At 42.9% G+C, this 23,533-nt stretch overlaps 1 protein-coding gene across 2 annotated transcripts in view; it reads left to right on the forward strand.

The window, feature by feature from the left end:
- CD36 (CD36 molecule (CD36 blood group)) overlaps positions 1-23,533 on the forward strand; it is a 574,756-nt gene that overhangs the window by 240,791 nt on the left and 310,432 nt on the right. For both annotated transcript variants that reach the window (XM_069228678.1, XM_069228679.1), the window contains exon 5: positions 22,489-22,580. In XM_069228678.1, the coding sequence (XP_069084779.1) occupies positions 22,489-22,580 (92 nt within the window). The remainder of the gene's footprint in view (positions 1-22,488; positions 22,581-23,533) is intronic.

The following is a 23,533-nucleotide window of genomic DNA, read 5'->3' on the forward strand; positions in this document are numbered from 1 at the left end:
CGGAAAAAGTTTTAGACTGGGGGTGTAGGCCCATAGCATCACCTTTATGAAACAACAAATGCTGCCAGAAGAAAAATATTTGAAGGGACTTTCATTATTTATTCACCATATAAACTCTCAGGTTTTACTGGGAGAGTGTGCCATATTCTGTAATATGGCCCCTGGGGCCATGTTATAGAATATGACACACTCGCATTATGTGCACCGGGCACACCTTTCAAAAGGTGCGCCTGGCACAAACAAGGAAAGTCACAATATTATATTCAATGTGCTGCCCTCGGTAATATGGTGCGACCGCAGAGGCAAAGTGATTCTCTCATTTGCATGGGGCCACGCCCTGTGCAAGTGAAGGAATGCCCTCTAACGATACACCATCATTATCTGTATTACAGAAAGGGCAGCACACGTGTTTGCTGCCCCTTCTGTAATGCTTAAGAGCCCTGGGGGTGCACAAAGCACACAGGGGCAATTCTATAAAATGGCCCCTGCTACCTTAGGATTCAAGACTCATCATTCTCCCTAAACTCCCAACTGTCCCAACGCTAAGGCTCTCCATGCACCAGAATCTACCAGGACCCCTAAACCTCCACTAGCTAAGCACTCTACACTGATAAATATTTCGTACCATTAAGGACATACATTAGCAGAGGGTAGACTGAATCCCAGGAGTTCTAGTTCATTTAATGGATTATGAAATTTATGTAATAGTTGCCCTGTTCCTTAAATGATGTCTTCTTGTTTTAGGGAGTATGACTGTGTATAAGTGTGCTAGACTCATATGTGATCATTCAGACCTTGGTAGTGTTGGCGTGTGAGCTCTCAATATTAGGCTAAGGTGACATCTACTACCCTCAGAGGTCGACTCAAATCTTTTAACTCAGACAGAAGTAATGAGATCATCAGATCAATCAATGAGAACCAATACAATCAAAATATACAATAAGGAGTCCATAATTCATACACACTATGACCTATGTGATCATGAATCACCACACCAGTTTAGTAAAGTTTGAACATGTATTGCCCTTAAGTTGACAATACTAAGGTCACGTAAATGATGTGCAAAACCAAATGATAGCAATACAGAAACAACACAGGCTGTCCACAGCATCTGAAGACTTCCAATTTTATAAGTGCAATCAGCATTAAACAATCCTAAAGAAATATACAGAATAACAACAGAATTATTTGAAAAATAGAAATAGAATTCATTAGTTGTGCAGTTGACTCAATCACAATCAATTGATAAACATTTAATCGAATACTGGGTCAGCAATCCTAGCTACAGAATTCTAATTCAAAAAGCATGCGTGGGCTGGGCTTTGCACATGCAAAAATTCAAAATAAGACAAAAGTTAATTTGGAAAAAACATCTAACTATGGCACTAACAAAACGTTTGTGATTGGCTTTCTAAAGGGAAAAACCTGAAAAATAAAAATAAATGCACATTGGTTATACTGCTCTTAAATGAGACAGCAGCTTGCAGAGTCTTCATCAGCTGAGCACAGGAACAGCAGGTCTTCAGCAGTAAGCATCAGGAACATGAAAAGGGAAAACAGTTCAGTAATGTTGGGCCTAATGTAAGTGAACTGTGAAAATAATAAGTAGCTAGATAGAAGAGCTGAATAGTAGATCAGAACGAAGCAGAAACTGAACAGTATCTAACTCTGAATAGAACTGTGCAGAAAGCTAAACAAAAACCTTCTAACTTAAAGTCCCAAAAGTTACTAGCTAGGCTTCTATTGGACAAGACTATGAGGTGTGATAACTAAGTGACCAATTATGTTTAATCTGGGCTTCAGTTGTAGTTTTCTTTGTTCCTTTTCCAAGATAGTTTCATGTTCACGCTCCTCTCTGGGTTGCAATTTCCTTAAAAACATAACTTTGTAAAAACAGCAGCACAGAACACATTTAGATAAGGTTGCTTCCTACCAGAAACAAAAGCCCATTGTTAAACCTTGCAATATTTAAAGCCAGGAAGTACAGAGTGAACAGCTAATAGACAATGTTTGCAAAAGTGTTTCAGTAAAGTCAGCATTACATTTCCTCACTGTGCTTCTTGAAAAATACAAAACGTAGGCCTTTTCACTAATGCTAATAAATGAAGAACAAAAAATGTATAATAATTTCAAACCATTAGTTTTGTAGTACAATAAGATTAATCATCTTTTGTCAGTACACGTAGTCATAATTAATCAAAATACATTTCACAGTAATTTATTATTTCACATAGAAATCTAAGTAATGGACACCATGTCAACCACAATATAAACATACACGTTTTATTTTTTTAACACAATTTTCTCTATTTCGGCCTTTTAATACATGTTAATCATTTTGTTTTGGTTACACTTTTTTTTATTAATAATGTTTTGTTCTCTAACAGTAGGCAGTTCAGAAGTCCTCACTATTTAGAGTTCCCTGCTGCACTGGTGGGAAAATTGTTGCCAAAAGTGCTCTTCTTGACACATTGGGTACACTTTTGTTGAATAACAAATTGCCACACAGGTTGGCATGTCATGTCGGCCCCCTTGGCAATCTGTTAGTTTCTTAGAAACAAACCCCCAAAACAACTGCTATTGTTTAAGAATCGAACAGCAATTCCAAATTGCGCAAGAAGTTTTTCTCTTTCTATGTGAATCCATTGATCATTGTTCTTGCCTTGACATTCTGTGCCTCACATGATGGCTCCAGGCAGGAAGGACATATTCATGAAATTCTCTATTACTTTCCCTGCCACAAATTTTCCATATGCAGCTATATCTAGTTTTATATTTATATGTTTTATTGAATAGATTCCTAATATATCCAGTGATCAGCTGTGCACATCTCCAGATGACTCCTCAAGCAAGCACACAAACTGAGGCAATGATATGTAGTATTTCATCTCACTTTAACTGTTTGGTGGTTGTGGACCATGCCACCAGGTACCCTGAGGCAATACCCCTCAGAACAGTTGCTGCTCCTACAGTGGCTAGGGCCCTACTTGGTGTGTTCACCAGATTGGGACTCTCAAAGGAGGTGGTCCCAGACAGGGGCACAAATTGTATGTCAGCCTATCTGAAAGCAATGTGGGATGAGTGCGGTGTTACATATAAGTTCACCACCCAGACCAATAGTCTGGTGGAAAGATTTAATATGACCCTGAAGGTCATGGTAATCATGGGTTAGTCTGACAAACTCAGGAGGCGATGGGATGTTCTCCTCCTATGCCTACTGTTTGCATACAGAGAGGTGCCACAAAAAGGGGTTGGATTCAGCCTCTTTGAGTTACTGTTTGGGCATTCTGCAAGAGGCTCATTATGCTTGGTGAGAGAGTCTTGGGAGAAGCCTCTCAAATAGGCCAAGGAGAATGTGCTAGACTATGTGCTGGGCCTGCGGTCACGCATGGCTGAGTACATGAAGAAAGCAAGCAGCAACCTGGAGCCCAGCCAAGAGCTCATGAAGCTCTGGCATGACCAAAAGGCTACCATGCCTGAGTATCACCCAGATCAGCTGGTGTGGGTTTTGGAGCCTCCTAGGACACTTCAGGCCAAATGGACTGGGCCCTATCCAGTTTTGGAGAAAAAGTGAGAGGTCACCTACCTGATGGACTTTGGCACCACCAGGAATCCCCAGGGATCCTGCATGTAAACAGACTGAAGCCCCCCAGTACAGGGCAGACATGACCATGGTAAAGGTCAAAGATGAAGGGAAGGAGCAGGAGAGTGAACCTCTGCCAGACCTCCTTTTCACAAATGAACAAGATGGATCAGTGAAGGGTGTGGTCCTCTCTCACAAGTTGACAGCCCAGCAGCAGAAAGACGGCAAACAAGTTTTGGAGCAGTTTGCTGGTCTGTTTTCTTTGACCCCTGGACTCAACAATTGGTGTGTCCATGATATTGACACTGGTGACAGCTTACCTGTCAAGAACAAGCTGTACAGGCTGTCTGACCAGGTCAAGGCCAGCATCAAAGGTGAAGTGGCTAAGATCTTGCATCTCAAGGTAATTGAGCCCTCTGCTAGTCCTTGGGCCAGTCCAGTGGTACTGGTACCCAAACCCAATGCCCAAGGTGGGAAAAAGGAATTAAGATTCTGTGTAGACTACAGAGGTCTAAATGCAGTCACCAAGACTGATGCTCATCCCATACCTAGAGCTGATGAGCTCATTGATAGGGCGAGGGCTGCCAAATTCCTGAGTACATTTGATCTGACCTCAGGATACTGGCAGATTGCCTTAAGTCCAGGAGCTAAGGAGAGGTCAGCACTGTCCCCACCAGAGGGCCACTTCCAGTTCAAAGGGGTGCCCTTTGGCCTGAAAAATGCTCCTGCAACCTTCCAATGGTTGGCGGATAGCCCTGTCTGGGTTGGAATCTTTCAGTGCAGCTTATCTGAATGATATATCTGTATTCAGTTCCACCTGAGAGGACCACCTGGTCCACCTGAATGAAGTGCTTCAGGCCCTGCTTCAAACAGGCCTGACTATCAAGGCAAGCAAGTGCCAGATAGGGTATATTTCAGTTGTGTACCTGGGCCACCTTGTTGGTGGAGGCCATGTATAGCCTCTCCAGCCCATGAGCCAGACTATCTTGGATTGGGAGGCTCCTGAAACCCAGACTCAGGGCAGGGCCTTTGTTGGCCTGACTGCGTACTACAGGAGGTTTATTCAGAATTATAGGACCATTATGGCTCCTCTTACAGAACTCACCTCAAAGAAACAGCCCAAGAAAGTCATTTGGATTCCAGAGTGTCAAAAAGTCTTTGACACTCTGAAACAAGCTATGTATTCAGCACCAGTGTTACTGGCCACTGACTATAGCAAGGAGTTAATAGTGCAAACAGATGCTTTAGAAGAAGGGATTGGAGCAGTGTTAGCACAAGTTAATGAAGAGGGCCAAGATCAGCTAGTTGCCATCATTAGCAGGTGACTACTCCCCATAGAGAAAAGATGGAGCTTTGTAGTGCCCTTCTCTGATTGGCCAGCCTCTGGCAGCCTGGCCAGGCTGCCTTGATGAGGTGTGAAGTATCCTGGGCTGAACACAAAGGATGTGCTTGGGGGAGGAGATCTGCCTCAGCAGATGGGGAAGCAGGAAGGGGCAAGGGCTGCCAAACTGGTCTTCAAAAGCAGGGAAGGACATTTGGAGCAACCCAGCACCTCCCTTACATCCTGCAACCCCAGACAATTAGGTGATGTCTGGATTAGATTAGGAGAGGGCAGGAGAGGGGTTTGTTTAGGATTTGTAGCCACACCAGTGGGGGCTCAGCCAGGTCTAATCTCCAAAAATCATTCTCAGCCATGATGGATTTTTTAAAGAATGTTGCTGCCTGGAATTGATTTTTGCCACACTTCCCAGGAAATGGTCATCACAAGGGGAAGGACCCTCCATTTGAGTGGAGAACTAGGACCCCCCTGTTTTTCACCTAGGAGCAAGGATAAATATGGCAGAGCTGCACCCACCCCTCAGATCACTACAAGGAAGAACATCAGAAGAAGAAGGACTGCCCTGCTGGACCCCTGACCTGCACCTGGACACTGCACTCTGAAAGACTGCACCAGCTGCACATGTGGGCTCCACTACAAGAAGGAATTTGCCTGGCTTCAACTGGTTCAAGGAGGGGCTCCTTGTTTGCTACAGATGAAAAACTGCTAACCAGAGTCTTCCTGTCTCGGATCCTGAAGAAACTTACCAGCTGGTCACTGTCCAGTTGCCAAATTGGAGTTTGTGCCAGGTGCATTCTGGGAATTGTAGTCTGCACCCTCAAGGAGCAACTTGGAGCTTCTGGAACCTTGGGGTGAGAGGTGGACTCCTATAATACCTAAAAAGACCTTCTGTAAGAAATATCCACACAATTGGAGAACTTTTGTAATAAATGCTCCATTAAGGGACCGACCTTCTTCGGCAACTCTAGCTGGGCTGCCTCAACTGCGACCCAGCCTGACTTGCAGGTTCATCCCGCTGAAGAAAATCACAGGAAAAGTGACTAAGTCCGAATGAAGAGAGTTGACCGGAACCTTCCGAGCAGTGTATCCGAAGAGGGCTCCAGGGACGTCGGATCAAGATTCAGGTTCTGCCCGGTCAAATGATTTTCATCTAGAAAAATCTTCTAAGTCCGAACTTAGAAATCTTCACCGAGGGCTCCTGCAATGCGTATCTGAGGAAGGGCTCCAGGAATGTCAGATCGGACTGGCGACTTAGTCCTGCTGAAGAAAATCTTCAAGAAATCGACTAAGTCAGAAGGTAAACTTTTGACCGAGGCCTCCCGCTTGCTGTAGCCGAGCAAGGCTCCATCACGGTCAGCCATAAACTTTGACTTTGCCCCAGTCCAGGTACAACCGGAAGACCTCATAGGCTGGCGGCACCTACCTCCACTATTATGACATTGGTGGTTTGGCCAAAGCCAAACCACCAATGTACCACACCGCCTGCCACAGCGGTAGTCTCCAGCCCGGCGGCCTTCACTAGGCCACCTATGGCATTTTGATCTCGCCCACTGCCATGGTTTCCGTGGGTTCTGTACCACCACAGAAACCATGGCGGTAGGCACTATCAGTGCCATGGAATTCCTTCCCTGGCACTGATAGGAGTCTCCCCTGTCCCCCTTCCCCTCCAGAGAGTCCTTCCCCACCCGCCCCCTTCGTACCCCCCTTCACATATACATCCATACATGAACATACATACACACCCATACACACATGCATACAATCATTCACCCACGCATGCATACATACATACACACTCAGAAAATCTCGCGAACAGACATCCAGGCACACATGCAAGCACATGACACAACATGCATGAACATACACACACACTCTTTCACACACGCATTACAAATGCATGTATGCATTCACTCACAGTCACACATACCCCAACACATGCATACAGCACCCCCCGCCCCCTCTCCTGTCGCCGCGCAGCAAAACACTGCCAGGCCGTAATATGGAACATGATACGGTAGGTGGTGTTTTGCTGGCCGGGCGCTGCTGCCGACATGACCATCGCCGGAATTATGGCAGCCTTCTGGCAGTATTCCGGATACAGTCATAATGGCATGGATGGTCGGGTAGCCACAGCGACGGTATGTTGGTGGCCTTCGCCATGGCGGTAGGCGGCATTTGCCGCCTATCCCATAATGAGCGCCTTAATCTTTAAAAATTCATATCTCCAGATCCCCTTATTTAATTTTATTCATTATGGTGTCATTTTAAAGCAAAACATATTTCCTATTTTTATAAATTGGTTTTGGAATTTTAAACTGTTTCCTGTGTTTTTTTTAATTACTGTTTTGTGATACTTAAATGCTTTACACTTTGTCTACTAAGTTAAGCCGTGTTGCTTGTTGTCAAACTACTAATGGTTTAGCTGGGGTTAATTTATTGAGACCTAACTGAACCTACTGGGGTTTAGTGGCCTATTGCTAAGTGTAGGTACTTACCTGCCCTCACTTTCCAACACATACTTGTTGAAAAAAACTCTGATGTTTTTCTGTCCTGTTTCACATATTTTAGGAATGTGTTTTGGGGGGTTGTTCTTCGCACTTTCCTATTCCTTGTGTACTGCTCTCTTTCCCTCCAATCCCCATGTTTCTTCTCCTCCCATCTTCTTCATTTTCCTTCTCCATGCTTTCCGACCTGCTCCCTGCCTCCAGCATGTTCTCTATATTCTTACCTTCTCTCCCTGCTTTGCTTGCCCTTGTCTCCGTCTTGATTCAGACTGAGCACCAGTAACTCAAGGTTCTTCTGCTACCCCTCTCTGTGTCTCTGTACGGAGCCCTTGGCTGCAACTTCTTCCCCATGTCTCTGCAATGAGTACCTGCAGCACAGGTTGCTACCCCTACTGGCCCTCTACTGAGCAACTATAGCATGTTAAGAGGAGTGCTTTTATGGTCACACTAACCTGGAAAAACAGTCAAGGTCATCAACTGCCATTCTAAGGATTGCTGAATGTTCACATGCCTTGAACTGTAAATAACTGTACCTTCAGTGGTTAAATTGAGCAGGTGGTTGCTAATGGAGGCCACCGGCACTTATTTTCAGACTGGAAATTATTTTTCTGCATTAGACGTTTAGTGAGACAAGAGAAGGGAAAAACACACAAAGCAGAAAGACACGAGAAAATGAATTATGAAAAACCGTCACATAAGGAGAAAACAAGAACATGCTCAAATGAGGTAAAGGACAGAGGGTGTGTGGGAGTGGATTAAAAGGCATGAAATGGATTTAAGAATGAACAACCTTTTTTAGTTGCATCATTTAATTGCACAGGCCATGGGCTTCTGATCAGAGATCTGGGCACTGGCACTCAATCTTGTACAAACTAAGCACTGTAAATTACCTCCTTGTACAAAGATAACATGCAATTGAGCTACAGTATGTTGCATGTTTCTACAAACATGTGACTGATATTAGCTAAGAATGTTAGTACAACTTTTGAAAAAATGAACAGGAATGCTCCAAGAGCTTTGACAGTAACTGTCACCATAACCCAAAATTAAGATAAATATTTAGGACATAGAAAACAAGCAGAAATTGATAGACTTGTGAAAGCCATGCTCTCTCTGTCATCAGGTGTGCTGAAAAAAAAAAGCAGTTTACCTTGTTGCCAAAGTTTTTTCCACTCCTTGAAAAAGAAATCAAGGGCACCTTATGTATTCATAATTCTTTTGTATCATGAGATTGAAGGGGCAGTGGTGGACACGTCTGGAACCTCGGTTAACTGCATAGGATACTGGGGGCTGATTACAGGAAATACCTATGTCTGATTCCAGGGACCACTCGCTAATAAGAGCCTCTGGTACTGCATTCTGCTACAGAAAGGATTTACTTCTGACTTTAAGGATTACTAATACTGACCTAAGGTGCAGCAGCCTGATTACAGCAAGGGCATACATCTAACTTCACAAAGCTCTAGTAGCAGTCTAATGTAATGCCCTGCACTGCACTTTAGGAAATATTTTTGCTTGACCCCTGGGACCTCTAGCTAAGTCCTAAGGTACTACAGCCTGCTACAGAAAAATATTTGGGTCTGGCCCCAGGGACTACTTTAATAATCTAAGATTCTGTAGCCTGTTACAGAGAATAATTTTTGTCTGACTCCAGGTAACACTTCTAAATGACCTAACTTACATCATTGCAATAGATTTACTTGCGTACTTACTTACATATGTCTACTTCCCCTTGGGGTGTATGCCATCAACTAGGACTCTCCATCCAACTCTTTCCTGGGATTGTCTTACAATCTGGCCCCATCTACTTGCAGTCAGCCTCGTGTCCTCAACGCCCATGTGTTTCTTGGACTTTGCCTTTTCCTTCTCCCTTCAGGGTTTGTTAGTGCATCTGACCTTAATAAGTAAACTTAAAAGGGGACGCAAATAAGTCGATGAACCTTTTGACTCACAATTAAGATGTTCTTACCATAGCTCCAGTACATAATCAATAATCAATAAAAAAATAGTCAATAATCATTAGCAATCAATGACAGCAATAATCAATGGAGTCAGTAATTGTCATGCACCATGACCTTTCAGTCATGAATAACCACACCTTTTAGTAAAAGTTAGAATATTTATTTCCCTATATATACAATGTTAAGGTCATATAGATTAATCTCAAAATCAAATGAAACACATACAGAAACAATACTGGCTGTCCAAAGCAGCGGAAGAAACTTAATCTAATAAAAGCTTGAACTATAACACATTCTAAAGTTATGGTGCAAATCAGTAACAAAGTCAACTGCGTCAAAGTAATTACATACATTAAGTTTAGCAGAGAAATTCATCAAGCATTAACCCCTGTTAGCATATTTCATTAGTGAAGATCCTTACCTAACACCAGGTTAGCATCAGCATGTTTGGTTTCATGCAAAACAATTTGGTAACACAAATTTGGAAAAATATCTAACTATGGCTCAAGCAAAACAATGCAGTTGGTACCAAGGAAGAACGAAAAAACAAATATGCATGATAATCAACAGTCTCATTTATAACACCTATCCTCAATGTGGATCAGCAAGCAGAGTCAGTCTTCATCCTCAGTACACCAGTCGATCAACAATACATCAGGATGCAGCATCAAAGTTCAGAAAACACAAAGGGCCAGATGTAGGTAAGTTACAAATTGCGACTTGCAATTTGCGAGTCATAGCGAGTCGCAAATTGCAACTCGCAATCCGAGATGCAGAAAGGTGTCTCAGACACCTTCTGCGACTCGCTATGGGGTCGCAAAGACCCACCTCATGAATATTTATGAGGTGGGTCGCAGTTTGCGACCCCATAGCGAGTCTAGGCACTCACAGGGATGGTGGCCTGCTGGAGACAGCAGACCACCATGTCTGTGACTTCTTTGAAAAAAAGCAGTTTTTTTTTTCTTTTTGCAGCCCGTTTTCCTTAAAGGAAAACAAGCTGCAAAAAGAAAAAAATACCGAAACCATTTAGTTTTGGTTTTTTCAGAGCAGGCAGTGGTCCATAGGACCACTGCCTGCTCTGAAAAATACTTTTTTGTGGCATTCACAAAGGGGAAGGGGTCCCATTGCGAATGAGTTACCATCCACTTCAAGTGGATGGTAACTGCGAGTTGGTTTGCGACCGCTTTCGCGGTCACAAAGCAACTCAACATCGCGATGCGGTCGCAAATAGGAAGGGAACACCCCTTACTATTTGTGAGTCGGAATCACATTTTGCGAGTCGGTACCGACTCGCAAAATGTGACTCTGCATCGCGTAAGGCCTTTTTCGCAGTTTGTGAGGCGCAAAAGGCTTGCTACATCTGGCCCTAAGTCTCTCAACATTAAAGTTAAGCAAGTATCTCGCACAAGAAATATTGACCTTTTGGCCAGCAAGGAAATGGGCAAAGGTCTGTCTTCTATCAGGGCAACGTTGTTATATTACAATTACTAAAACTACTTCCCAAATGCCTATTGGTCAATTAATCGCATATTCACACTTTATCCAATAAAACTAAAACTCCATATCTATAAATTCTACTATTACTCTGTTCCCAAGTCGTTTATTGGTTTGTCTTGCAATATCCTCATCATCCGGCTTGTCAGGTAACAATATTGTTGCAGCTTCCACTCCAGTGCCTATCTCCATTGTTCTCCTCCTGAGAAAGTCAGTCTTACACACATTATACACAAAAGCAGGAACAGCATCTTCTAGCAGTCCGTTCTCATGAGAAAGCTTCCGTCATGAGCACATTCAAACAATATAATAGAAATCACAGTTTAACTCTCTAGGACAGCCATTTTATTAAACGTTAAGAAATACAGATTTGACAGCCTGGCAAACTAGGCCAATACATTCGCTAAGTTAAGGCCTACAATTAATAAAGCTAAAGTTTACTGCATAACTCTTAATACGACACACTACTACATTAGTCAAACAAATATTCAACATTTCATGATATTAATTCTCTAGTAAGTACACTTTGTGAACATTGGGGGCCACTCATCGTAATCACATTTAAAAATGTGTGCATTATTTTTCTACGTTATTATATTTTCTACACAAATCACTTATTCAGAATACATGAACACTCATTAATAATTTTTATTAAAACACCTGCGCTAGCAGGTTCCAGGTGAGGGCTTGCCTGGTGGTGTTTGATGCTGGCTTTTGTGACATGTTCAGCCCCAGCGTCTTTTCATGATTTCTTTTTGAGGTCGGATTGGAAGGTCTGTTGCCATAGGTTGTTGTTGCTGGTGGCGTTTGGCCAGCAGATTTGGAGGATTCTACTCAGGCAAGTGTTCACAAAGGTCTGGACTTGGCTGCTGGTGGTCACTGTTATCCTTTAAGCTGCTGCTCTATACAGAAGGACCGATTTTACATTGGTGTTAATAAGGCTGATCTTGGTTTGAAGTGTTAGGTCCTTGAGCCTCCAGATCTTCTTTATTTGAATGAAGGCAGCCCTTGCTTTGTTATGTTATGCTATGTCAAGTTACATTACGTTATGTTACATTACGTTACAATCACTTGTTATGACGCAACCAATCATACCCGAAGGTATATCCTAGTGCTCCACTGAATCAGGAATGCAGGCAAATTAAAACAGCCATATGGTTAAAAGTTTTATTTTTTTATTTACCCAGCTCTGTCCACGATTGAAAGTGTAAGGGCAGTTTGTTCCAGTAGAAAGGCGCTAGGTAGAAAAAGGAACTCCCGCCAAATCTCAAAGAATGGATTCAAGGTACGTGAAGTAAAGCTTTGTAATTTAATATGAGCAGTCTGGCAGGGCAGTGAAGTCTAAGCCTACTCTGCAAATAGATTGGAACTTTCGCAGTCAGAGCTTTTTTAAGGTGAGACAACAGAACTTGAATAGCACACGTTTCCTGAATAGCAGCCAGTGCAGAGCGCTTAAGACGGTGGCGGAGGGAGAGACAGAAGGAATACTGCATACCAGTCTGGCTGCTGTGATCTGTACATCATGTAATTTAGACATTAGTGCTTTATTGGACTCTACAAGCAAGGCATTTCCATAGTCCAAATCACTAATAATTACAACTTGTATTAAGGTTTTCCTAGAGGCTGGAGGAATCCATGGAAAAGCTTTTTTCAGCAAGTGCATGGTAGCGAACCACATTCCATACACAGTTGCGACATGGTCCTTCATGGACACAGTGTAAACCAGCTTAATGCCCAGATTTTTTACTACTTGCTTGGGAGATGGGGGCCAACCTAAGATCAGACTGATTGCTGAACCATAGCTGGTGAGCTTTACCGAACAACAGTATCTCAGTTTTGTCCCCATTAAGTTGCAGACAGTTGCTGGGAATCCAGACTGCTTTTTTCCTCATGCAGTCCAAAAAAGGGGCTCTGGCCAATCCAGATCCTGCCCAAAAGAGATTACTTATTCAGTGTCATAGGCATAGGATATTATCTCAAAGATACATGCTTCGACAATCTGTGACAAGGGAGCAACATAGATGTTAAATAGCGTGGGGCTCAGCACCTTAACAATGCACATTGGAAGTGACATAAAGCAGTCCGAAGTGATTGTTTGAGTCCAATTTTTCAACAAGTTGGTAAAGAATTGAAGTGATTTGCCATGGATGCCTATATCATACAGTCTATGAATCAGTATAGCCTGGGAGACAGTATTGAAGGCTGCTGACAGATCTAACTGTGCCAGTGTGCCAGATTCCAGGGGCAATCTCATAGTATTTGTGACCACAACCAGTGCAGTCTTAGTCCTGTGGTGTGCTCTGACTGGATTGAGTGGAAACTCAAAAACTCAAAAACTCCCCCAGCTGCTTGTTTGTGATATTTACCACAATTTTACTTTAAAGAGGGAGCAATGAAATAAGGCGATAGTTGGACAGGTTTCTAGAGTCTGCATTAAGTTTCTTGAAGAACAGGGAAACTTGAGTGGTTTTCCAGGCTAGTGTAACAGTAGCTGAGTCCAGAGAGAGATTAAAGAGGGACATAATGGCCGGAACAAAGAAATTGAAAAGGCTGGACTTAACAGAAGGGGGGTGGAGATCAAGAGAAGAGTCTGACTTGGCTTGTTCTAGTAGCCCCTGAATCTGCTCCAAGGTGCAGGGTACAAACCTCTCCAGTTGGAAGATGACCCTAGGAGATGGCAAGGTGTAGTTGGGAGGTTCCTCATGCTGCCTCAGCAAAGAAGGGACATTTGAATAGATAATGTAAATTTTCTCCTAGAAAAATACTGCCAGAGAATTACATAACTCTTCAAATGCTGAATTGTATAGAGTACACGCTCAAGGTTTTATAAAACCGTTCAGTACTTTGAAAAGGAGCTTGTCAGAGTTTCCTGCTTGCTGTATTTTATTAGTTATGAAGTTTATTCAGGCTTGGTTAATTTTGTTTTGGTATCCTTTCAACATCTGTTTGTATTTGTCTTTGTCCATAAAGGTATAGGTCTTTTGCCATCTCCTTTCCAGCCCTTATGCTTGGTTTGCTCAAGTCTTAAATCTGCAGAAAGCAATGAAGCATGGCCACTGCTAAAAGGAGTTGAGGCCCGCTTGAGGGGAGCAAATTGATTGAGTGCCCGAGAAAACGAGTTATTGAAATCTACCAGAGCTACATTTGTGTCAGTGCTTTTAGTGATTTCTGATAGAACATAGACCTTAGAGAAAGAGTGGGGAGAGAGTACTTTCCATTGTCTCTCAGCCTTCCTATTCATACTTTTAGATTTCTCACCTTTGGAAACTAAAACTTAATCAGATAATGATCAGACTAGAGGAGAGGTGAGGGAAATTCACTTCCTACATCTGAGTAATTCATAAAGATTAGGCCTAGAGTGTGGCCTACTCAGTTGGTTGGCCCTACCACTTTCTGTTGGAGACCTAACATATAACTATCTACAAGAAGTTGGGCCACTTCGGCATTAGATACATCTTCCCTGTGAAAGTTAAAATCGTCCAGGAGCAGAAAAATATTCGATGCCAATATATGTAGGGCAATAATCTCCATTACGGAATTACTAAAATGTTTTTAGCACTGGGTTGATGTATATTAGAGCATCCTTCCTTTTCTAATTCTTTCCACTTTTGCCTTGGCATCAGTGCCTGTTCTAGCTCTCTTGCTTATCTGTGATGCTGTCAAGGTAGGTGAAGGCCTCAACCTCTTCCAGTGCATCACCTGCAAGAGTGACTGCAAATGTGATGGAAGTGTTAGGCTTCAGGATCTTGGTTTGTCCCCTCTGGATGTTGAGGCCAAGTTGTGCTGACAACTTGCCAGTCTTCTCTTTCATCTACAGATGGGTGTAGGAGAGTAGGGCCAGGTTGTCTGCAGAGTCCAGGTAGTCCAGCTGCTTCTAAGGTGTCCACTTGATTCCATTTCTTCTCCTTGCTGTGGATGTCTTTATGATCCAGTCTATGGCCAGCAGGAAGAGAAAAGGCGAGAGCAAACAACTCTGGCAAACTCCGGACCTCACTTCAAAGTCTTCCATGAGTTGCACTCCATGGATTATCTTGCAAGTCAATCCCTTGTAAGAGTTCCTGATGATTCTTATGAGTTTATCTGGCACCCCCTAATGGTGAAGGAGTTTCCAAAAGGTCTCTCTGTTCATGCTGTTGAATGCCTTCTCATAATCGATGAAGTTAACATGGAAGGGGGAGTCTCTTGTCTGTGCAGGATCTATTATTAAAGAAGCCAGCTTGCTGGTTTCACAACTTGTTCCTTCATTCTGTTCAGGATGACTCTGTTGAACATTTTTGGCCTGATTCTGATCTTGGCAGATGGAATACTCTGTCACAAATGGGACGGATATTCTGTCTGCCGTATTACGATCTCCATACTTCATGCAGTCAGAAGAGCGAACGGATAACAGGTGCTTGCAGCAGGCAAGGAAGGCAAGCCTGTCCGGTCCCGTCCGCATCACAGATTGCCAGGACTCAGGCACTCTGCCTTTCTTGGTTCTCACAGGCTGGCTTATTCTGCATTGGACCTTCACACATGTAGAACCTCCTCAATCACTGTAATGATCAGGGCTGGATAGTGGGCAGGTCTCCCCTTGGCTGCAGGTCATGTCACTTCAAGTCCTTTCCTGCGGCATATTTGACAAAGCTGTCTCCCCAAATGAGAGAATACAACATTTTCAGCTTCATCTGCTGCTCTCTGGTTAAACACCAGGCAGAGGTCTTTGATCTCATCCAAGACCTCACCACAGAAATGTTATTTCTGAATGAGACCTGACTCTGTGGCCAAACCTGCTCTTGCTCTTCCACCTGGTCATCACTTGAAGAACTTTAACAGAGCTCACAGTATAGGCGGCGGTATTGCGCTGATTTACAGGGAGAACTGCACAAGTGGTATGACTTTTGGCACTATCCCAGATTGTGGAAGGGCCTTTTTCAATATTGCTTTGAACAATAATTTTACCTTTTCTGGGGCCCACCACAGCCTTCAGGGAGGCACTGACTAATCTGGGAGCATCACTCAGCATTAAGTCAGACAATTTTCACATCCTGAGTGATCTCAATCTTCATTTTGATGCTACCTAGGATAGTGACATTGCCAATCTGCTTTATGATTTAACTGCATGCCCACTAACACAACTAGTTGCCAGTCCTACCCACTCAGTTGGCCACCTTCTTGACCCACCCTTTTCAAATCTTCACTTTATGAAGGTATCTATTCCCATCTCTAAGTCTTGGACAGAACATTTTTTAATCCCTATGCCCATCTGCCTGGAAGGCCCAAAAACGTTTTTTTTGTCGGGATCCCACCCTCAAATGCCCTTTGCACAAACTTGATCTTCCGAAATTTGAGGATTACCTTAAGAAATCTCTCCCTCAGTTGCCCATTAATGTGGAGGATGCAAACAATACCCTAAATTCCAGGCTTCTCTCCACCCTAAACTTCTTCATCCCTGTCAGGCCTGTCCATGGCAGGAAATAGTGTGCCACCCCCTGGTTCAGTAAAACCTTGATCTTGGCCAGAAAATACTGTAATGTTCTTGAACGCTCTTGGAGGAAGTCTTATGATGCTCCAAAAAAAAAATCCTTATAGAACTGCCATTAAGTCCTACCAAAAAACTATTCGGAGATCTAGAGCTGAGTTCTTTGCAAATAAAATAAATGACAGAAATAACCCCACACAAGTAATTTTCTCCCTGCTAAATAGCCTTATTAAACCTGTATTCGCAGTAGACTCTACTGATGCTTCTAATGACCACTGCTAGAGATTGGTGAGGTACTTTACTGGCAAAATAGAAACGATCTATTCGAAATTTGCCCTCAAAACTACAGATTCTATTGCTGACTCTAATCTTGATAGCCACACTAGTATTTTCCCATCCTCGCTCCACTCCCTCCCCCGGTACACCTCAACAACCTCCATACTCTATATAGTAAAGTTCAATTAGACTCACCTGCTGACCCGCTTAAGTCAAACATGTTTCTCAAACTCCAAGATTATCTTCTTCCTCCTTCCCTATAATTGATCAACCTCTCTCTGTCTTCAGTTTTGCCAGGTTCATGGAAACATGCTAAGGTGATCCTCCTTTGGAAAAAACCTACCTTAGATGCATCCAAATCTGAGAAATTCTGCCTTGTTTTGCTAAAGTGGTAGATGCTAAAATCAATACTATCCTAACAAAGTTCTTAGAAGATAATCTGAGCCTGGATATTTTGCAGAATGGTTTTAGGCCATTACACAGTACAGAACCCGCTTTTCCTGAAGATACTAAGCAACTTCGATGCACTTTAGATGAAGGTAGGTCCTCTGCCTACTTGATCTAAGGGCCACTTTTGACACTGTGTCCCTCAAAATTCTGTTTTGGCACCTTGAGGAGATTAGCATACTTGGTCCTGCATTAGACTGGTTCTCTTTTTATCTCTCGGATCACTCCTTTAAGGTCATCGCCTCATACAGCTCTCACTCACATGTTCTACTACATGAAGTTCCCCAGGGCTCCTCTTCGAGCCCTACCCTGTTTAATATCTATATCTAACTTCTAGCACAGGTTGTGAGCTCACTGGGTTTCACGCTGGTGTCCTATGCAGATGACATCCAGCTTTTGTTCTCCTTTTCCAGCAAACCCATGTCTGACATTCTAATATTCAGAGGGGCATGCTAACCATTGCTGAGTGGATGGAGGCAAACTGCCTAATACTTAATTCTAGCAAAACTGAGATTCTCCTTTTAGGGAAAGACACCCACTCTTGGGGTGACCGTGGATGGACTCCTACACTCGGTCTCCCCCCTCAGACCAAGTCGGTGGTAAAATATTTAGCTGTCTGGATGGACAACACACTAAGGGGGTCATTTTGACCTCAGCGGTCTTTTTTAAAGACCGCCGAGGGACCGCCGTGCGGAAAACCGCCAGTGGTGGCAGTTTGCCGCTCGGCCTATTATGACCGTTGGCAGCTCTCCGTTCTTTTACGGACGGAGAGCCGCCAAAAGCCATACTGGCGGGAGGCAGGGAAGTGGAGGTTGCTCCACCTCCACGCCAACAGAACACCGCCCAGCGAATCACATACTGTGATTCGCCGTGGCGGTGTTCTGTTGGCGGTGTGGTGTCGGCGGAGATGCCCCCACGGCTCCCATCCCCTCCCGGAGGATCGTCGGACCAGGTAATCGATCGTCCGTAAGGGGAGGGGTGTGGGGGGGTGTTGTGTGTTGTGTGCGTGCATGGGGGTGTGCGTGTGTGTATGTAGAGGGGGTGTGTGAGTGCGTGTATGCCTGCGGGGGTGTTGTGTGTATGGGAATGAGTGCGTGTATGTCTGTGGGTATGTCTGTATGGATGTGTGCGTGTATGTTTGAATGTGAGTGTGCATTTATGACTGTGTGTGTGGATGTAGGCATTTATGTCAGCGTGTGTGCATGTAAGTATTTAGGTGGTGCCTGCGTGCGTGTCATGTGGGTATGGGTGAAGTGATGTTGGGGATCAGGGTGGGGAGGGGGCCCTGCCACCTTTGGGGGGTGGCAGGGGTGGTGGGGGGGTAGGGGAGGGAAGTAGGGTCCGGGTGGGGGAGACCATGTATTTCATGGCGGTTCAAACAGCTGGAAATCCACGGCTGTAAGCCCGGTCCAAATACCGCTGGCGGTATGGTGACGGCCACCGGGCTGGAGACCCAGGTCTCCAGGCCGGCGGTCGTCTCCGCCCTGGCGGGTGGAACGGAGAACCGGCGGATGACCATGGCGGTAACCGCCATGGTCATAATTCCACAAAGTAAGACCGCCAGCCTGTTGGCGGTCTTACCGCCGGTTCTCCGCCTTCCGCCAGGGTCATAATGACCCCCTAAGTTTTGAAGCACTTGCAAAATCAGTAGTCAGCATATGTGTTGGACTTAAGTGCTGACTCAAACCTATTTTTGGATTTTTTGACCCTCCCACTCATTATGTAATTTTCAGGAAGTTATTTTATCCTGGCATGACTACTGTAATATCCTTCACTGGGTGCCAATAATGCTGTGATTTTTATACTTCGGCAGGCCCAAAATGCAGTGGCCTGGCTGCTATTCTCACTTCCTAAGCGCTGCTCGGTTTGCAGCCTCTTTCGTAACCTGCACTGGCTCCATACCAAGAAATGTGTGTATTTTAAGACCTTGTGCACCACTCATAAAATCATCTTCTCTCAGGAGGCTTGTATCCTGATTAATTTAGTCTCCCTGTACAGGCCCTTACGGTCATTGCGCTCTGCCAACTGCAATTTGGCCTCTGTCCTGCGTGCAAAGAGAGCCAGAGTGGATGGCCGTTCTTTTTGCGCCAAGGCTCTGGCCCTTGAAAATGCACTTCCGCAGTTGATCAGGAATGTTTAGAATCACTGTTCCTTACGGAAATTGCTGAAGACCTGGTTGTGTTCCTCCTAGCCTTTTCTGCAGCATTTGTTTTCAGTGATTGGTCGGTCTTCCTTGCAGTCTGCCGCTTTAGGGCTAGTGCTGGGATGCCTTGTGGCTGAGGCAGCCATGCACTGTATAAATCCTTTTAACATATAACATAACATAACAGAACATTACATAACATAACATAACATAGCATAACATAGCATAACATAATGTAACCTAACATGACATAGGATAAAATGGAACTGTACTACGGCGGACGGGATATCTGTCACATTTGTGATGGAGTAACCCCATCCCCCAAGATCATAATCATGTCCTTTGTCTGGTGTTAAAAGAAGAGTTATCTCTCTGTAGTTTGTGCAGTTACTCAGGTCACCTTTCTTAGGGTTCTTGATGAGATATTGCTCATTCCAGTTTGATGACATCTTTTGTTGTTCCCAGATCCTTCCAAACATGGAGCAAAGCATGTTCATTGTCTGCCTTCAGTGCCTCTGTAGGAATGTTGCCAGGTTGGGCTGACTTCCAATTTCTCACGTTTGATGGCTTGCCATATTGGCAAGTCCTTGTCAGCTGACTGTATGTCTGGGAGAGACTGCGGCACAGGCTGGTTCAGCAGTTCTTCAAAGTGTTCCATCCCTCTTCATTGTTGGCCTTCTTTACCCGTTATTGTCTTCACAGCTTTGTCTTTAACAGGTCTTTCTGGTTTGCTGTATCTATAGAAGAGTTTGCTTGTCATGTCATAGAGTTCTTTCAAGTTTCCATGGCTTGCTGCTTCCTGGGATTCTTTGTCAAGACCATCGATGAATCTCCACTTGTCTGCTCTTAAGCAATAGATTTGATAAATGAAAATCATCTATCTCCTGAAAATCTAGATCAAAATCTAGATTACAGCAAAGGTGGCTGTTAATCTTATGAGTGTTGTCTTCAGAAAAGAAAATGACAGTCTTTGGATGGTAACAACTAAGCGTAGTGTTGATGTGTAATCGGATCACCTATTAAGCCTAGATATTTGTAAGGTAGTTGGTACTAGTATTTGTTTGAATTGGTCAATGGGTAGACTCTTCAACATGAAGAAGAAGTGAGGATGGATCATTCCAGATTCTCAACTTCATTTATACACATCAAAAGTTTCAGTTTCACATTAGTGAAAGAGTCCATCTCACTATCAGTACGCTCACCATAAGATGCAAGTAAATTACAGTTAGCATTTAAGTGTTTATTTAACAACTGGACACATGCCTGTGTTAACGCGTCCCTTTATGTCAATTTTATACACATTAGGACTCATTTTAGGCCAATTAATCTTTTGACTCAGTGGTGAGACACCGTAGGACGAGATAACTGATCAATATGTCAAGTAATATATCAATAATGTCATCGATATTTATCACCACAATGCACCTTACTTTGGATAAAGACATTAATCACTTATCGACGCAACCATGACCTTTCAGCCATGAATAACCACACCTTCTGATAGAATTTTATTAATTTTATTCCCTATTGATTACAATCTACTAGCAGATGTGTCAATCTCAACACCAAGAAGCAAAAGAATATAGTCACGATATGGTAACTGTTATAAGACTTCAATATTGCAAAGATCACAAACATAAGAGCATAGCATAAAGTAAACATAGATCAGAATACATAGGATATCATATACGTCTCGGTTCAGCATAGCACAATGTCAGTCTCGTCTATTTGTGTCAGTCAGGGTGATCGCCTAACCTAACCACTAATTAGCATCAGCATGTTGGACTTAATGCAAAATAATTTAGAACACCAATTTAGAAAACATCTAACTAAGGTCTTTATCCAAAAATACAGCAGTTGGTACCTAGAAAGGAAAAGCAAACAGACAAATTACAATAGCATTGTTATAATTATCCTCCTCGGATTAAGTCAGCATACAGGATCAGTCTTCGTCTTCAGGACATCAGTTAGATCGCTGTCAGTCTACTTCGTCTAAGGGACAGGGGACACTTCCCTCATAAGGAGGAAAAATGTAAAAGGGCAGTCTATGGGCAAAGATAATTTTATTAAGTCTTCAATCACCAAACAGAGTGACAGAGTTTCTAGATGCAATCAATATCATTCCCTACCTAGTTCTAACGACCTTTCTGTGTCATGAGTTTTTATCCCTTTTTCGCAATACCTTTCCCCAAAATTCTATTGGATATTCGCTATACCCCATTATCTTCAACCTATCAAATTATACATTAGGTAATCCAAATCGTCACCCCACAATAATTTATAACACTTTGATTGGTCTTCATAATTGACGTTTTCATAGGTGGCACATCCGGGGTGTTTTGTCATCATCTTGGAACGTCTCTCGGGTCATGAGCTTCTTTATCCATGGTCAAGTGTCCTTGTGCATTCTTTTGGTATACTTTTGTTTCAAATCTGTATAAAACTTATACTAAGGCAGCTAACATGCGGATGGGAACAGGATGAAGTTGGATACATGAAACGAAGGAAAAGAACAAATGCTGGGTCATGGCCCTTTACGAGTCAGCACACTGGAAAACAGAAAATATGCTTCAGTATGAGAGCTACACGGCTAAATCTTCAACTCAAGCTAACCTAAGGCCTATAGGATTTTCAATACAATATAGTAAATGCTAATATAAGCTTGATTAATTATATCACGAACAGATCTACTCATTATTGTCATTAGTTCATATTATCATAGTCATAATTCAAATGCACATTAAGCAAATCACTAATTATCATTGTTTTCTATGTGCAGCATTGTTAAGCATTTCACTTTTAGCATATGTAATATTTGAACTATGCTCTCTCACCTGGATTCCATTTAGTGTGCATGTGACCTAAACTGACATGAGCCCCTCATAATTTATTACAGGGTTCCTTACAGTATTGTGAAGTACAATTAGCATGCAGTGGGCCTTACAGGACACTGTTTAAGATGTGCCAAGTATGAACAGGACTTCCCTGATCCTGTCTTGAACTGTGCAAAATGTAGTGGATGCACCAGCAGATGTACTGATTCCCTACCCAGTGGTATGGCTCAAAATCCAATCAGAAACATATTATTCCAACATGTGTTCTGAGCATGTTTCCAGTGTGATTTTTTGACGTTATTGTTTACTGGTATGTGCATTTGTTTGCATAAATATACATTAATAAACTGAAGGACTTCTCCAAAACGTATATTTCACTTAGCCATTGTTCTTCGATGCACTATCGTCGCACTTTATCATAATTTTCTTCATTGCATATTTTGTAGTTTAATGGAACATTTGAAGGTCCATACATTGTATACAATGGAAAGGATACCATAGAGAAGACAGCAATTATCAAGGAATACCAGGGAAGCAGGTAAGTACTATGTTATTGTTTTTATTGGTGTTTAATTGTTGTGTGCAAGGGAAAAAGATTGAAATAATAGACCAGTTTTTATCAGTGCTTGTGGGGCTAATTTAGAATTGGAGGGTAATTGTAGATGTGACAGTTTATGGAAAATGATAAATTCTTTATTGGAGGAGAATGCATTGGTGTATGCATCAATGTAATTATCTACAACCAGAGGAATAGTATGGCAGAGGTAATTCTTTCGGCAGTTACTCAAATATTTTACAACAGATAACTTCCTCCTCCAAAAACAGGTTTTCTTTAATGGTAAAGTTGGATTTTCTATTAACTGTAAATGAATTGTACCCTGTATCAGGATACAGACCCTTTTGGAATATGTACCATAGCAAAGTTGGTAGTATGTTCTGATTTCAAATGCATTTCTTGCAGCATGGCTATGCCCACAATGCACCTATCCAGAAATGACAAAAACCTTCTCAATTGCTGTGCCTTATTGAAAAGTCTTATATTCCATGACATTGACTTCACATTTGTGCTAGACAGGGTGACATGCAGAGCTGTTAGCAATAGCTGTAGCTGTATCACTCATTTTGGTTTGATTTACAATCCCTGCCACTATTGACACAGTACATGTGTTCTATGCAGGCCTTCATGATCATCTTCTTCAGCGTCTGGAAGTTGTGCAAAATGTGGCGGCTTGATTATTATTTAAAATTTCCTGTTGGGCTGCCATGTCTTTGTATCCACTAGAGATACATTGGTTGCCAGTAAAAAAAGAGAATTTTGTTTAAGACTCTGGTTGTAGGCATCAAGCATTTTATGGCACAGGTCCTCATTTTTTGTCAGCCATTTTGCAGCACTACGGCCCACTAGAGCACTTTGCTTTATTGATGCTCCTCTGATGGTGGTTACTCGCTTTAAGCAGGTCAGGAAGGGAGGGTCTTATTTTATGGTTCTGG

The sequence above is a fragment of the Pleurodeles waltl genome, chromosome 4_1, assembly GCF_031143425.1.
Source record: "Pleurodeles waltl isolate 20211129_DDA chromosome 4_1, aPleWal1.hap1.20221129, whole genome shotgun sequence".
Taxonomy (NCBI): Eukaryota; Metazoa; Chordata; class Amphibia; order Caudata; family Salamandridae; genus Pleurodeles; species Pleurodeles waltl.